Below are 14,526 nucleotides of genomic sequence, written 5' to 3' on the forward strand. Positions count from 1 at the left end.
CAATCGAAAAATTGACCGGAAGTTCTTTGAATAAATGAATGGATTCATGAAACCTTTATTGGAATTTGCCATGCACAGAGAGCATAAACACTAAACAAACAAACATTTGGAGGACAGCACATAAAAACACATAGAACATGCACTAAAGCATCACATGATTAAATAAGGAATTTCAGTTTTACTGTAGTTTGTCAGCTGTCAGAGCAGCAGTACTGACACACAGGTCCTGGATGTGATTACGGTGTTTTAAAACAGTCACAGGAGTCAATAGACACTCCCATGTAAACAAACCAGTCTCCAACATACACCACATTCTGTAGGACTCCCACTTTTCAAGGATATCATTCATATCATACCTCCAATGTCCATCTAAAATGAATCTTGATAACTCCACCTGAAGAAAAAAGAAGCTGCAGCTTGCCTTATCATCATTTTGTTTTAAAGTTTTCTTCAGTGACAAAGTGATTTTCATGATAGTATTGATAGTTTACATAAGGGTACACTATCAATACTGACTCCCAGTCGAATTAAAACAAAGAGTAAGTGATTATGAAACTAACGGGGGGTTTGGGTTGATTTTGTCTGAGAAGGGGGTCACAGTGGCAGACATTAAAAAACTTTGTTTTGTGGTATATTTTAAAGTTTGCTTTTAGAAAATGCATCTGGCAGAATAAAATCCCTAACCCAGTGATTTGTAAAAGTGTGTTACATAACTGTCCAGCCCACATGAAGCCCATTGGGAGAGGTTTGGTGATAACCCATTACATGACAGGGTGGCTGTGGATCAGATGGCAGAGTCGTCGTCTTTCAACCGGACGGTCAAGGCAAACCCCTGAACCCCAGGTCCTGCAGTCACATGTCTGATATGTCTTTAGGCAAGAAACTTAGCCCAAAGTTGCTTCTGCTGCTTTGTGTGTTGCAAATGAATGTGTATGAATGAGATTAGAACTGACCGTTTCTTTACATGACCTCTGCCATCTGTGTGAATAGGTACTGTAGGTGTGACCTGTGATGTTAAAGCACTCTGAGTAGTCAGAGGAATAGGAAAATGCTATATATTTTAAGTCCATTTAGCATTACCATTAAAGGAACAGATTTTGTTAATGGGAGCGTTCTGGTTTGTTTGTAGGATAAGAGGAGTTGTGTAAGGTGTAAAGTATCAGAGAGCTTTAGCTGTAGGCAGGGAGACAGTTTGCGGGGAGAGCAAAGAAAGTCAGAATGTAAAATTTCATTAATTTAAACTAAGCTTAATAAGGCCATTGTTTGTTTGGTTAAAAGATGTTCTGGCCCAATTCCATCAAAAATTAAGATGTGAAGTATTTAAGAAGACAGGAGGAGAAAAGAAACTGAGGCAGAGGGATTATATAGAGTTTGTAAGTACCCGATTTATATCTGTGGACAACACAAGTTCTGAACTCAAGACATTCTGATATCTAATGCTTTTAGTCACAGTGCATGGTTGCGTGTTTGGTACAGATTTTTTTTCTCCTGTGGATTGTCCGTTTTATCAAACTATGACACATTGCGCTGTTTCTTTTTCCAGACATTTACTGGTTTCATTTTTTAGGCTTCGTATACTCTACAAATATTCACATGTTGGATCACCTGACATTCATTAACAGAAAGTGACTTGGTAAGTAATAATGAACAATGCATCCAAAATTAAAACTGCAGCTGCCATAGTTGACGTCAATGTCTCCCTTTTAATGACCTTTAATGAGCTCTTAGGGGAAACGTGAACCTCCAGATGTACTGAGAGGATGAGCACAGAGCTGAAGAGAGGAGGAGGAGACGTATCGGCAGGTGTATGAAAACTTGTATAAAATTACCTGATAACAGTACATGCTGAAGAATATTCTCTTCTTTACTCTCAGTTACATCGTTTCTCTAACGTTTACCTCTATGTTCTCCATTTAAGCTTCACTCTGAACCTCCAGCAAGGATTTCTGGGTGTTGTTGTCAACAACCCCTGAAGAGCTGCTCAGTCACAGGCTGTACTTATGAGGATCTGATAATAAAAACACATGAGAATATTCAAACCGTTTCCATAGCATAAGCATGATATTTCTTCAGCTGATCTCCATCAGCCTGGGGACTGCTGACCTTCACAGACTCCCATCACCATGGAAACAAGACACAATGACAAAAGACTCGAGTATCATAGTAATAACACTTTTCCCTCAATAAATTACTAAACATGCTTTATTCTGAAATCCAAGTACATTAACATACATAGATTAAATAACTGTGCATAATTTGCATTTCTTGTTCAGCTTTTCTGAAATATCATTTGCGCATTAATAAACATTTTGTTTAAATAATGAGCAGTTTATACAACTATGTTTAATAAACTCCTAATTATTGTGTTTATATACTGTGTGTACATTTTGACAAGCCAATAAACACTAAAATTTCAATCATTAACATGCTAATTCTTCCTTCAATCATACAGGTAATTTCACAGGCCCTTTGTTAATAACAATGTAAATATTTTACAATTAAACTTGTGTAACAAACCTGATTACAGATTGTACTAAAATGTGCAGATTCCTTGAATTAGTGACATTTTAATCGTTTATTTATTTAAAGCAGTTTATATGCAGTTTGTTATTGCAAGAATATGTATTTCAGCACGTTATTATTATTGGGCAAAAAACATTTTAAAACTGAGTCCTAGAAAACTTCTTACATATTCATGAAAATATTCAACAAAGAGCTGATAGTTTATGTGTTCATGCATGTTATTAAGTTTAAACTGTGTGCATGTTTTATAATTCATCAGCCATTAAATCATGGATTGAAGTGTAAATCTATGAAGTAAAGTTAATCTATGAAGTGTTATAGTTACTTGCAGTTTATGAAATAAAGTACTTTCCATACATTTTTGGAGAATATTTTTAGTCGTTTTTATTAGCTAGCTGTTGCTCTTGTTGTTAAACTCTAAAGCAGTATTCCTATCCTCATTAGGCTAACTGATCACACAAGTCGGAACCGGATAAGGCTTAGGCTGAGGAGGCATTCTTTCAGCATTAGCTCGTGCTTCAGCCTCAAATTTCAGCTTCATCATTTCTTTTCGCAGCTCCAGCATCTCCCCAGAATACTTGGCCTTCAGCTCCTCCAGCTCTTTGTTCATTTGAGCCTCGGACTCTTTCAGGCAGCGTTCCTTCTCCTTCTGTATTTCTTCCTCCGCTCTCTGGTACATCTCTGTGGTGTAGTGTGTCCCTCCGTTGTCCACTATCATCTCATTTATCTTATCCAGGAGCTGACTGACTTGTTCTGGGTTGTCTGTCTCGTTGTTGAAGACATGATAACTGATGGGTTTAATAATATAACTGTCCCTAAAGCTGAATCTATCAACAGACTGGAGAATACTAATACAGCATAATCACGGCCGTGGTTCTAATCTAACAGACACACTGAGACTCTGTGCAGGCTGAAAGATAGACACTTTAATGTTCATTGTGGAGCCATTATATACTGTTCAACAGATGTCACAAATTCCTTCCCACTTTAGATACTTCTGTACATGGTCAGGAGAATCACATCACCTTTACCCTTACAATGTCAAACCTCTATTTGAAGAACAATTCCTCATTCCATTGTCAACTGAGGCCATACATTTATACTTTTAGAATACCTCTAATGACATTCTTCTCTTCAAATATGGTCATAGCTTCTCCAAATAGATCGTAGTCTGCTCACAGCAAAGTCACCTCTACAAAGTGTAACCAAACTGAACGTATTCACAGAAATTCGTACTATCAATAACGGTTGTTACATTTCTTCAAGATGTCTTGCAGATCTTTGCTTTCTGAAATAAAGACTTCTTTTTTTCTTCAGCTTGTCTCCGTAAGTAAACAATACCATTGTGTACTCATCTGCATCTTTGCCAAAGGCGGTTTTAATCATATTCACGGTTTCCTTCTCCTCCTCTGTGAACCTGCCCAGCTGAACAATCACCAGGAAGGCATGAGGACCAGGTGCAGACATATAAATGCATTTTGCTACTTTCTTCATCACTTCTTCATTGGATAAAGTGGTGTCAAACAGACCTGGAGTGTCAATGACAGCAACCTTTCAGCCATGAACCTCTGCTCTTTGTTTATTGCATTTCGATGTCACAGAAGTGGCAGAAAGTTCAGATTCAAAAACTTCTTTGCCCAATATGGTGTTTCCTGCTGAACTCTTCCCTGCCCCAGTCTGCCCAACCATAACAATTCTCCACTCATCTGAACCTGCAGACAAATGACAACAACCATCAACTTCATACAGTGTCGGACGACTTAAAAACAGCTGGGATCTGAAGAGCTTAAGTTTTCAGAATTATGTTTCAGATGTTTGGTGTTAAGTTGGTAGGTGCAAAACACAGGAAAAGGACCCCTTCAGTAAAGTTAAGTAACGGGCAAAAAAAAAAAATGTGACCAAAGGAGATTGCTGACAGTGAAAGTGACCTGGTGTCTGACTCATAAGCTTTAGACTATGCAAACCTGTGACTTTCTGACTGGGATTTCTTCATTCAGAATTACACTTTCAAAAATTCCAGCGACTAACTGAAAATACAATTTAAAAGAGGGCGTCCTATGGGGACTAAGTTGTTGATAAGTATGTAAAGACAATGCTGAGAGCATTTGCTATCAAACATGGATTTTCTTGCATGTTTGATTAGGTTTTGTGATACAATCATATCTGACTGCCTTGCAGTTGTTTCACACAGAGATCGCAGCAGTTGTTGGTTCTTGGGGTGTGTCCAGACTTCTTTGACTGGGATGGCCCACCAATGTATGTAGGTGTGACATGGAATTTGAGGGCACACATGCAAATGAACTCAATTATTTTACCATTTCCATACCAGCTAATGATATGCTGTCTTGCAAAAATAAAATTCTTGTTAACTAGGGTTTAAATAAATACATTTAAAGTATGAAAATAAAGAAAAGTAAGAAAAATACATACAATTGCCATTTTCTTTTATTGAAAGTTAGCCTGTTAAAAATATCCACAGCAGTTTATTTTATCTAAAGTCCAACCTCTGATTTGCCAAATAGTAAATCATTTGGATTTTCGGGTGGCATCCTGTGGACATGTCCCTGGTCAGCTCAAGTCTGACCTCAGCCCTTTGCTGCATGTCGCCCCCCACTCTCTCCTCCTAACATTTCCTCTCTGTTCAGCTGTCCTGTCTGATCAAGGTAATATCTGCCCCAAAAAATTGCATGAAAAAAATGCAAATAGAATGATTAGTGGGATGTGACATGATCCAATGCAATTTTTCTCAATTTATTAAATCCAATGTATTTATTGTACTTTATAGAAACTGCAGGATTTTGAACTTCATCATTGATCCATTTTTTTTTTTTTATCATTGGAGGTTGCAACTTGCTGCCAACCAAGCTTCAACATCAGTCAGGGAATCATGGCCTCAAACTTAATGGTGCTGACTCACTTCCTGAAGACAACATATCTATATAGAAAACCCAATACTCCATTCCCTGCAACTTGAGACACACACAATGAGTTGATGAGAAAACTCCCAAGGTGCCTCAGCAATCCTGTTAAGTATTATACAGGCTGGTGCCTCGTTTCCTTCATCTGCAATGTCTCTTCTGTTTCTGATGTTTGACAACCTGTTAGAGCAGTCTCTCTGCATCCAGAATAAATGTTTCCCAGAAAGCTTGGCTTTGTCATACTTAAAACATTGGCACACATCTTTTCACAGATTTGTTAAGATTTTTATTTTTTTTTAAAGACTCAGAAGGAGATAGGCTTTTATGAAAACTGTTATATTACCTGTTGATTTGTTGCCTGCCATGTTTCTCAGCTGGTCGTACTTTAGAGCCGCAGAGCTGAAAAGTAAAAGTAAAATTAAACCAAAGATAAAATCATTCTGTTTTGAGACTGATATCCCTTATTAATCCTTAATTGAATACATTATTTTAATTGTTTTAGGAAAAAAAAATCTGGGACCAATTTTTATAGGTAAGGCAAGTTTATTTATCACCGTTCATCAACAACGCAATTCAAAGTGCTTCACACAACATCAAAAGCGTCATGATAGAGAAGAAAAGGAAACATTAAAATAGGAAATTCAATGATCATTAAAACAATTCACAATCACAGAGAACAACCATTTGGACCTTCCTTAGAAGTTTTACTATCCTTAAGATGCCAGATTTGAAGGACTCATGTGAGATTTTCCCCACTGAAGCATCTGAAGTATTTTTGAGGATGAGTATTTTTATGATTTAGGATATTCAAGTTTTTATTATGGGCCAACTAGTGTGTATGGAGTTTACCTGAGCCACATAGTCAGTTTGGTGTACTGTAACCAGGACACACATACACGTTATATCGAATATTCAGTTTATTGCCTCTTTCCTAGTAATCTTTAATTAGCAAGTAATTGTTTTTTTTTGTGTGTTAACCTGAGAGATATTTCTATTGTCCTTCTCAGGACTTTCAGTCAAATGCCAAGTTCAGTCAGGAATATGTTCAAATAAAACACAAATAATTAAAATGAATCAAGAGTTATGGTAATAAATATATGAGTTAAATGGATTCAAACTGTGTTGTTAAGCTCTACTTCAAACAGAGTTACCCTCCTGTTTAAACTTCAAAGCGTTGTCCTACCTTCACAGACTGCAGCACTGGATGCTCAAAAGATCCTGATGATGAAATGATGAATGAATCATTCCTCCTCACTGTTATAAACACATTAATGTGGGTGTTCCCACTGCAGTACTGGAATGGTCCATTATCACCACAGGGGATTGGCCATTCAGAGCAAGGAGAGCAAACCCCCACTGGCTGCACAAATAGTATTTGTATGTTTTCAATATGTATGTAATATAAGAAGACAAGAACTGTCTTACTGTTGTCATGGATGTGGGCAGAGAACAGGGGAGGAGGACCCAATTGCAGCAAACAAATATTTATTAAACAAAAGACAAAACAAAACTTACTCAAATAAATCCAATACCCAAGCAGAAAAAAACAAAGCAAATCCAGGCAGTATAGAACATGGTGAAACAAGTGACTTCTAGAAAAGACACTGAATCGACAGACTGCAAACAACAGTTAATTAGACACAGGTGAGACTAATGACACAGGTGAGGACATCAGGGCAATCACACAGGCAGGAAACAAAAGGTACAAAGAACACAAGAGCAGAGCAGTTGAGGACAAGAAAAAAGTGAAACCCAACACTGACAACACCACCTAAACCAGATATTACAAAATAAAACAGGAAACACTAAAGACTAGACTGAAAACACAACACAGGAAATAAACTTACAGGCAACATAGGAGAAACACACTAAAGACTAAAGTAAACACAAGACTATGAAACATTAAAACACACAAGGAAAACAATCAACAGGAAACAAACAGAACATGAAGGAAAGAATGAAAACTAAAACAAGACGAAACACAGAACCAAACCATGACAACTGTCTGGTCTTTTTTTATGTTTTCTTCTTTTTTTTAGGTGGCTCAAACAAGTCTTATTTCTTTAATAAATTTATTGTGAATAACTCAACCAGTCTTATGGCAAGTCTTGGGTTTTTTTTTGAATCAACCTTCAGTTTTTGATGGACCGGCATCTGGAGCAGTTCATTTTTTGCCTTCTTACAAATGACATGTGCAGAAAACACATTTCTCTGCAAATTACAATAAACAACCATAACAAATGAAATGTAAACATCAAGTAATGCATAAAATACAGTAAAAAAAAAAAAAAAAAAAAAAAAGATTGATTCCCTCATATACAATGCAAAATAAAGCCTCTCCACTTGTGTTCTTTGGTAGGAGTTATCAACTAGAATGAAGCGCCATAATAAGCACCATTGAGTACAAGCAGTTGATAAAATTGTCCCTTGCCCAAGGTGCAATTACCTGTGCCCTGCATTGTTGTGCTAGCAGGCTAACGTTAGCACACTAAGGTTAACTCATAACTTCATATAATAATCAATAAATTGAGACGAAATGACCGAGATCTAAACACATTTACGTGACATCCAAATAAGCAGTGAGTAGGCTGCGTTAGTCTCCTTTTCTCTAGTCATTGACTAAAACTGCTTCATATGCAAGGCTTGTCCAGGAAACATGAGGTATACAACAACATTACAGCTGGCAAAACTCACACTTCTCACTAAAAGACACATCTACAGAGGATATACTTGATATATGCTGTGGGTTATTTATGTGTGAAATAGAGCACATTCTTCCTTTAAATACTGTGCATGGACTCATTTTCCCGGGGTGAGGATTAGCTGTTAACTTGTTCAGCAGTGTGACTGATTTTGGAAAGAAATGGATCTTAAACATCAGCGTTGAATGGGCCTTATGGGTCGTACCAAGCCAATATCCCGTACCTAATTATACAAAAACAAAATGATTGTGGTTTACAGGACAGTCAGAAAGATAAAGCAATCATAATGGTCATTTTAATTAATTAAAGGGACACTCATAATCACTGTATGACCTGTATGTGGTCATGAAGATTAAATCATCATCAACTTAAACTTTAGTTAAATACAAAAACTCCTCAGGAGCTTCAAGACAAAATATAACATTTATCCCATGCAGATTTTCCAGACTAGTTTTTGGTCCCTTGTAATAACAAAGTGTGCTCATATGTTTTGTGTAAATGTTCCCTTGGTATGTAAGTATTATGTGTGTTTAGGAGTGAAGCTGCTATGTTGAACTGGTTTTAGTGTTGAAAATGAGTAGGCGGAGCCTGAACTAACTGATCACCGTCAGCTGTGAAGAAGCTGAGCTGCTTTGCATGTAGGCAAACTGAAACTTTTCAGCCTCAGGTGGAGGGAGTTGGCCTGACTGGAGCTCACTGGACCTACTGTGAGTTCAGCCTCCGAGCAGATACAGGAAGCTATTAAAATTACAGGAAGTTAACAGACAGGTCCTGCATCTGCTTAGTGTGAAGAAACTAACATGAGAGTTTGTTCCTGTAAGCAGATCTGATCTGTGGTCAAAGTGTCGCCACCTCACAGGAAACAGAAGAGCGCTCACAGAGAACACAACCAGAGTGCATGATGGGACTGAAGAAACTGCTGCTGCTCTCTCTACTCGGTGTTTTAGGTAAAAAAAATAAAACTTAGCAAAACTTTTTTTCACAAGTTTAATTTTGTCTTTGACGTTGTCAATGTTCATAATTCTGAACGTAAAGTTGTTGCTTTTGTAACTTTTCATTTGTGTTCAATTCAGTTTCCTGCATCCCTCTTAGAATCAGCTCACTGTTTTCTAAATTATATTTTCCTCCTTTTTCGTCTTTACTTAATTTTTAAAACGGCTTGTTTGTAAAACTGTGAACTCAAAATGCTACAGTACATGGAGCGATTTCAAACCCCATCAGTGCTTTCTATTCATCAGCTAACTGCCATGTTCAGATAGTATTTGATCACAACAGCAGGGACATGATCAAAGAAGAGTCTCAAGACATGTTGGCTTTAAGGTCCTGACTGTTTCTCGTAGTTTCAGCAGTTTCCCCCAAAAAAATCTTCATAAACTTGAGTTGTGTCGCACAAACGAGACAACAGTTTGTCATTTTGCTGCAAAAAAAGAAGAGAGATGATTTTTATATACCCTGTAATCATATCATGTAGGTGTTTTTTCGTCAGAGTATCGAGATACAGGGGAATCATTTTGAGATGTTAGTAGATAAAACCAGGTTTTATTAGAAATCACTGCAAAAAATACTGTGGCTCCAATCTTGAATGTTCTTCAAAATTAAATGATTCTTCCTCGATAAGCCAACTCAGTGTTGAAATTAGTGAGGTTCATAGCATTTAAAAAAACAACAAATATTCTTAAAACTTGATGTTGACTGGGAACATAGACAGTAAGTAGTAGTTGAGTGTAAATCTAGGATTTAATTTGATGGTTGATTTGAAGTAGAGCATATTTTCAATTACTGGGAAACAATCTAATGAAAAACACCTTAGATGTTACGTTTTAATTCATAACAACTCGAGTGGAGGGGGATTGAATTTTTGCTGCTGGAGGAGAGCGGAAGCTTCACGATAGTGTCGGTGTCACCAAACAGCGGTTTGTTTTGGTTTCATGTTGGTGCTCAAGTTCACTGGATCAAAAAAGTTACACAATCTTCCTTTTTAAGAAAAGATTAAATATATGTTTTGTCCCCAATTTCAATAAGGAAATTTGCCTTGATCAAGCATAACAAATTACATGATTAAAAACCAAACTCCAGTCTTGGAGGGCCAACTTCCTCAGACTGTTAGATGTCTCCCTGCTCGGACGCAACTGAATCCATTGAGTGACTCGTCTTCTTCAGAGCTTGATGACAACACATTGGTTTAAAGCAGCTGTGTTAGAGCAGGGAGACATCTAAAAGTCTGAGGAAGCCGGCCCTCGAGGACTGGAGTTTGACACCTGTGAAATAAAGCATTGAGTCCACGAGCTAAACTGGTCTTCCTGCAGAGCTAACTTCTCTCTTCTTAATGTTTAGAGCGGGATACTTGGTAACATAAGATAAAGGAGACTCTGAAATCTGACCAGCTGAAATCCAATATCAAACAGGAAGGGTAAAACAGAGTGATGCATATAAAATGGGTACATTTCTTTTTGCTATTCTCAATCAAACATTGGGCTTCAATGTTTTAAAATTAATCATTCTGGAAATAAGGAGAAGCATAGATGGAGAAGAAATTTGACCAAAGTACTTCATATGTGTACCTCAAAGCTATTTGAGTGATGTGCTATAAAATACAAAGATTATCAGAGGTGACCCTCATCCTCTCCTCTTGCAGAGGTGATGTTGGCAACCAGCAGCCATCATGGCCGCTCCATGCCAGGATCTCCATACAACATCAGCAGGATGGACAGCAGCCTCCAGAAGGTTGTCTTCGCTGCTGCATGCTCATTCAACAACAAATCAAACGATGCCTTTCTCTTCAAACCCTCCGCCATCCACAGAGCACAGCGGCAAGTAAGACAAGAATAACGCTCATACCTGTGGGGACCAGAACAAAATCTGTGATGCTCGTTTTTAATACTGTTTAACTACCATGCAAACATAATTTACTCATGTTGTACTGTTAACGTACTTTGATTGATGAACTTTTGCAAAAAGATAAAAACTCACATCTAAATGAAAATGATTTTTGATGTGTAAAACATGGCTTCAGTTCATTTACACTGGTCCCTCATTCTCCAGCATGTAACCTAGCTTCTATTTGATAAATCTCTGAGATAACTTTGTTTAAATGTGCTACAGTAAATTAAATTGTCATATCAAATCCTACAAAGCAATTTTGAATTAAACATGAATTGCATGCAACTGAAAAAACATTTTAAATCCACCTTAACCAACTTTGGGTGTTGCGACCACATGAAGTTGCATGGAATTTAAAGGAAGTCATCTGATATTTGTTTTAATTGATACATAGAAAAATACATTATGAATTATATTGAACACAGGGTACTGTGGGCCATAGCCAATGTCATCCCAGACTAAATGTGCTCTAAGATTAATGTTTACTTGCATCACAGTAGAAAAACTCTTACATGATTGAAAATCACTTTTAGCAAAGAGCTTAATGTGTTTTGGATGTCTGGGGTCAATATAGGTCAATAAAGTGTGGTCATGAATCAATAAAGATTGACAAGCACTGTTTTCAGTATAATTTTGATTTGGCATTACATTTTTACTTTACTTTAAACCTATTCTTCGAATATTGTGAATGTGTTTGCTTCTTCTCAGCTTCACTGCAGCCTGTCATGTGTGCTCGTGTCTTTCAGGTTGTGAAGGGAATTCGATACATCGTGGATTTTGAGATTTCCAGAACTGTGTGTCGTAAACGAGACAACAACAACCTGTCAAACTGTGACTTTCAGCCTGAAGGTCGTCTGCACCAGGTGAGTACAGAACAGGTGACGGTGACTCAGTACACTGATCCTATCAGAATAAATCCATCAATCCAGATGTGGTCATCTGTAATCTGACCACCTGCTGTTCCCCAAATCCTTTGACATTGAAGGCAAACCATATTCAGACATTGATGTTGTTTTATGTGTTTTACATAGAGACAAGGATAGCATGAATATTTAAAATTATAACAATGTATAAAGACAATATCAACTAAAATAACAACATAAATACATTTTAAATTAATAAGTAAATGTGTTTTTACCCCAAAAAATTCAACTAGAAATATGATTTTAATGTCCTGTTTCTTGTAATGATTCCTATATTTTATTTTGTTTCATGTAATTTTCTTCGTTATGTGTTTTCCAGACTTATAAGTGTCACTTAGAGGTTTGGGTAGTTCCCTGGATTAACAAGAGCACGGTTCAGGTGTTTGTCTGCAAACCGTGAAACCACCAGCTGACCTCCACACTCTTTGTCATCACCATTCTCCACCATCTTCAATGTTCATCATCGTCCTCAATGATCAACATCCTCCATCATGTCCAGTCGGGTCAAATGCTGCTCTACACCTCCTCTCGTCTGTCAAACTAAATGTCTCCCCCAAATATAATCAATCTATTAGATTCTTTACTGAGGATATATTTATGCATTTACGTCAATAAAACATTGATTCTTCTGTATCTGTCATGTGTGGTCTATGAAATGCAGAGAAGGCCCTCTGTTGATCAGGACGAAGTATAGCAGCAGTCAGACCATCAAACCAGAACACACAAACCATGTAAATCAACATGTTTAAACTTGTGAAAGGTTTCTGCCACTAAAAGTCAAATACGTGTTTGATATCCACAAAAATGGATTGTAAAGTAAAAATCCAGAAAAAACTAAAAGCAAAGTATTCCGATTTTGGAATTAATTTATTTGGCTTTGAAAAATTATTTTTCCGATAAAATACTAAAAGGACGATTTATTGTATGATTCATTTATTTCTCTATTAATTCATCTTTTGAGGAAGTATTTTTAAAAAATCTATAAATACTACTTCAAACCGCAGTGGTTTGAAGTTGTAGCCCTGGTTCACGTCTGGCCTGTGGCTCCCTTCCCGCATGTCGATCCCCACTCTCTCTCTCTCTCCCTGATTTCCAACTGTCCACTATCTCTCTCTTCAATAAAGGCAAAAAGGCCAAACATAAATCTTAAATGTATATATGAAAACCTTCACAAATATTGGTGTAGAGTTGTTGAAAAACTTCATACAGAAATATTTCTTTAACTCCTAATTTTTATTGTGAAACCTTCAAAAATCAAAAACAAGCTGACGATGTCTTCAAAAAAATCTAGTTTATTTTTCTTGAATTGTATTGTATTTTTAACTAGAATCTGTGTTTTACCTGAGCTGCAAGTTTTTTTTTCCTTTCACAAATTACATTAACAAAGAGTAAAGGGCTACTCTACAAAGGCAGTTCAAGTTACTTAAATTCCCAGACCACAGGCATGTGTCCGGTCCACCACTGCCTTTAACGGTAAAGTTAGTTTCTGTTCTTATGGATCTTTGGTGTTTTAAACGGTTTGTTCAGATCCAGCACAAAATAAAGGCAGAAACTTTCAAATAATAAAGTGAGAGTGACATTTTCTACAAACAGGATCTTAAATCTTAAATCTTCAACATGAAATAACACAAAAAACAGAAGATTTGATTATTTTGTATTGAAAAGAAGCCAAGAAGCTGCAAAAAGATTAATAATAAAAAAAAATAGGAAAAAAATAGGAAAAGAGTTGAGAGTGCAATCTGTCATCACATACTAAGAGGGGAAAAACTTTAAAAATGGGAAAGAAGGAATGTACACAAAAGCTTTGTGCTATAACTGATAGAAATGTCTAGAGTGCTAAAAGAAGCTCAGTTCATCTGTTTTGTTTAGTGCAAAATCAAACATCAAAACAAAAATAACATTTGGCACTTCATTTAAAAAACAAAAACAAACACACCATACATTAAAACTTATTCAGAACAAACAGGAAGAAGTGCTGAAGCAACCGCACATCTTTCACATTTTCAGGTCTGGTACCTCGACTCAATGAACTTATACTATCCAGACCAGAGGAACTCACGTCACTAGATAAAAACACAAATCATTTTCTTATAAGGAACAAACAAAGTAAAGAAGCTTTTATTAGAGTGTGGCTGATTTTTTTTTTGTCTCCCCTGAGTTAAATTACACATAGGCCTTCAAAAAGGTCATATTAGAGTCACAGTAACTCATACTTCTATTATGATTCAGCTGCTTTAACATTGCTATACGTCTGCAAGAAACCAAATGGTGAGCTAAACAGGACAAGTCTTACGTATGTGATCGTAAAGCTTCATGAAAATACTTCATCACCCAGGATAATGACGCAGACACAGTATGGATCAGAGACACTGAAACATTCTGGTCCGAAGAGACTCAAACAGCTGGGTTTGGATAAATAAAGTCAGATCATGAAGACTTTAATCTATATAATATTAAATATTTCATTGGAGGTTTTGGACAGTTGTCCTAAAAAATAATAAATACTCTTGTGATACTGACAGAAAAATCTCAACTGACACAAAGAAAAAGCATAAACAGCTCAGAAGAGCACTGACATCT

General features: G+C 36.7%; 1 protein-coding gene across 1 annotated transcript; it reads left to right on the forward strand.

Moving 5' to 3' along the window:
- The first annotated feature begins 8,741 nt into the window (after window positions 1–8,741).
- Window positions 8,742–12,578, forward strand: cst7 (cystatin f). The gene is made up of 5 exons (XM_079363263.1): window positions 8,742–8,850; window positions 8,968–9,090; window positions 10,779–10,957; window positions 11,770–11,886; window positions 12,266–12,578. Exons 2-5 carry the CDS (start codon window positions 9,042–9,044, stop codon window positions 12,344–12,346), a joined length of 426 nt encoding a protein of 141 aa, XP_079219389.1. The 5' UTR covers window positions 8,742–8,850; window positions 8,968–9,041; the 3' UTR covers window positions 12,347–12,578.
- Window positions 12,579–14,526: the final 1,948 nt, after the last annotated feature.

Source organism: Symphodus melops (genome assembly GCF_947650265.1).
Source record: "Symphodus melops genome assembly, chromosome: 15".
In the NCBI taxonomy this organism is placed as follows: domain Eukaryota; kingdom Metazoa; phylum Chordata; class Actinopteri; order Labriformes; family Labridae; genus Symphodus; species Symphodus melops.

Bases quoted from the DNA above. Each gene is read 5' to 3' on its own strand.
- cst7 (XM_079363263.1), top strand. From the start codon at position 9,042: ATGATGGGACTGAAGAAACTGCTGCTGCTCTCTCTACTCGGTGTTTTA. The intron at 9,091-10,778 runs GTAAAAAAAATA...CTCCTCTTGCAG, and splicing joins CTCTCTACTCGGTGTTTTAG to AGGTGATGTTGGCAACCAGC. The intron at 10,958-11,769 runs GTAAGACAAGAA...CGTGTCTTTCAG, and splicing joins TCCACAGAGCACAGCGGCAA to GTTGTGAAGGGAATTCGATA.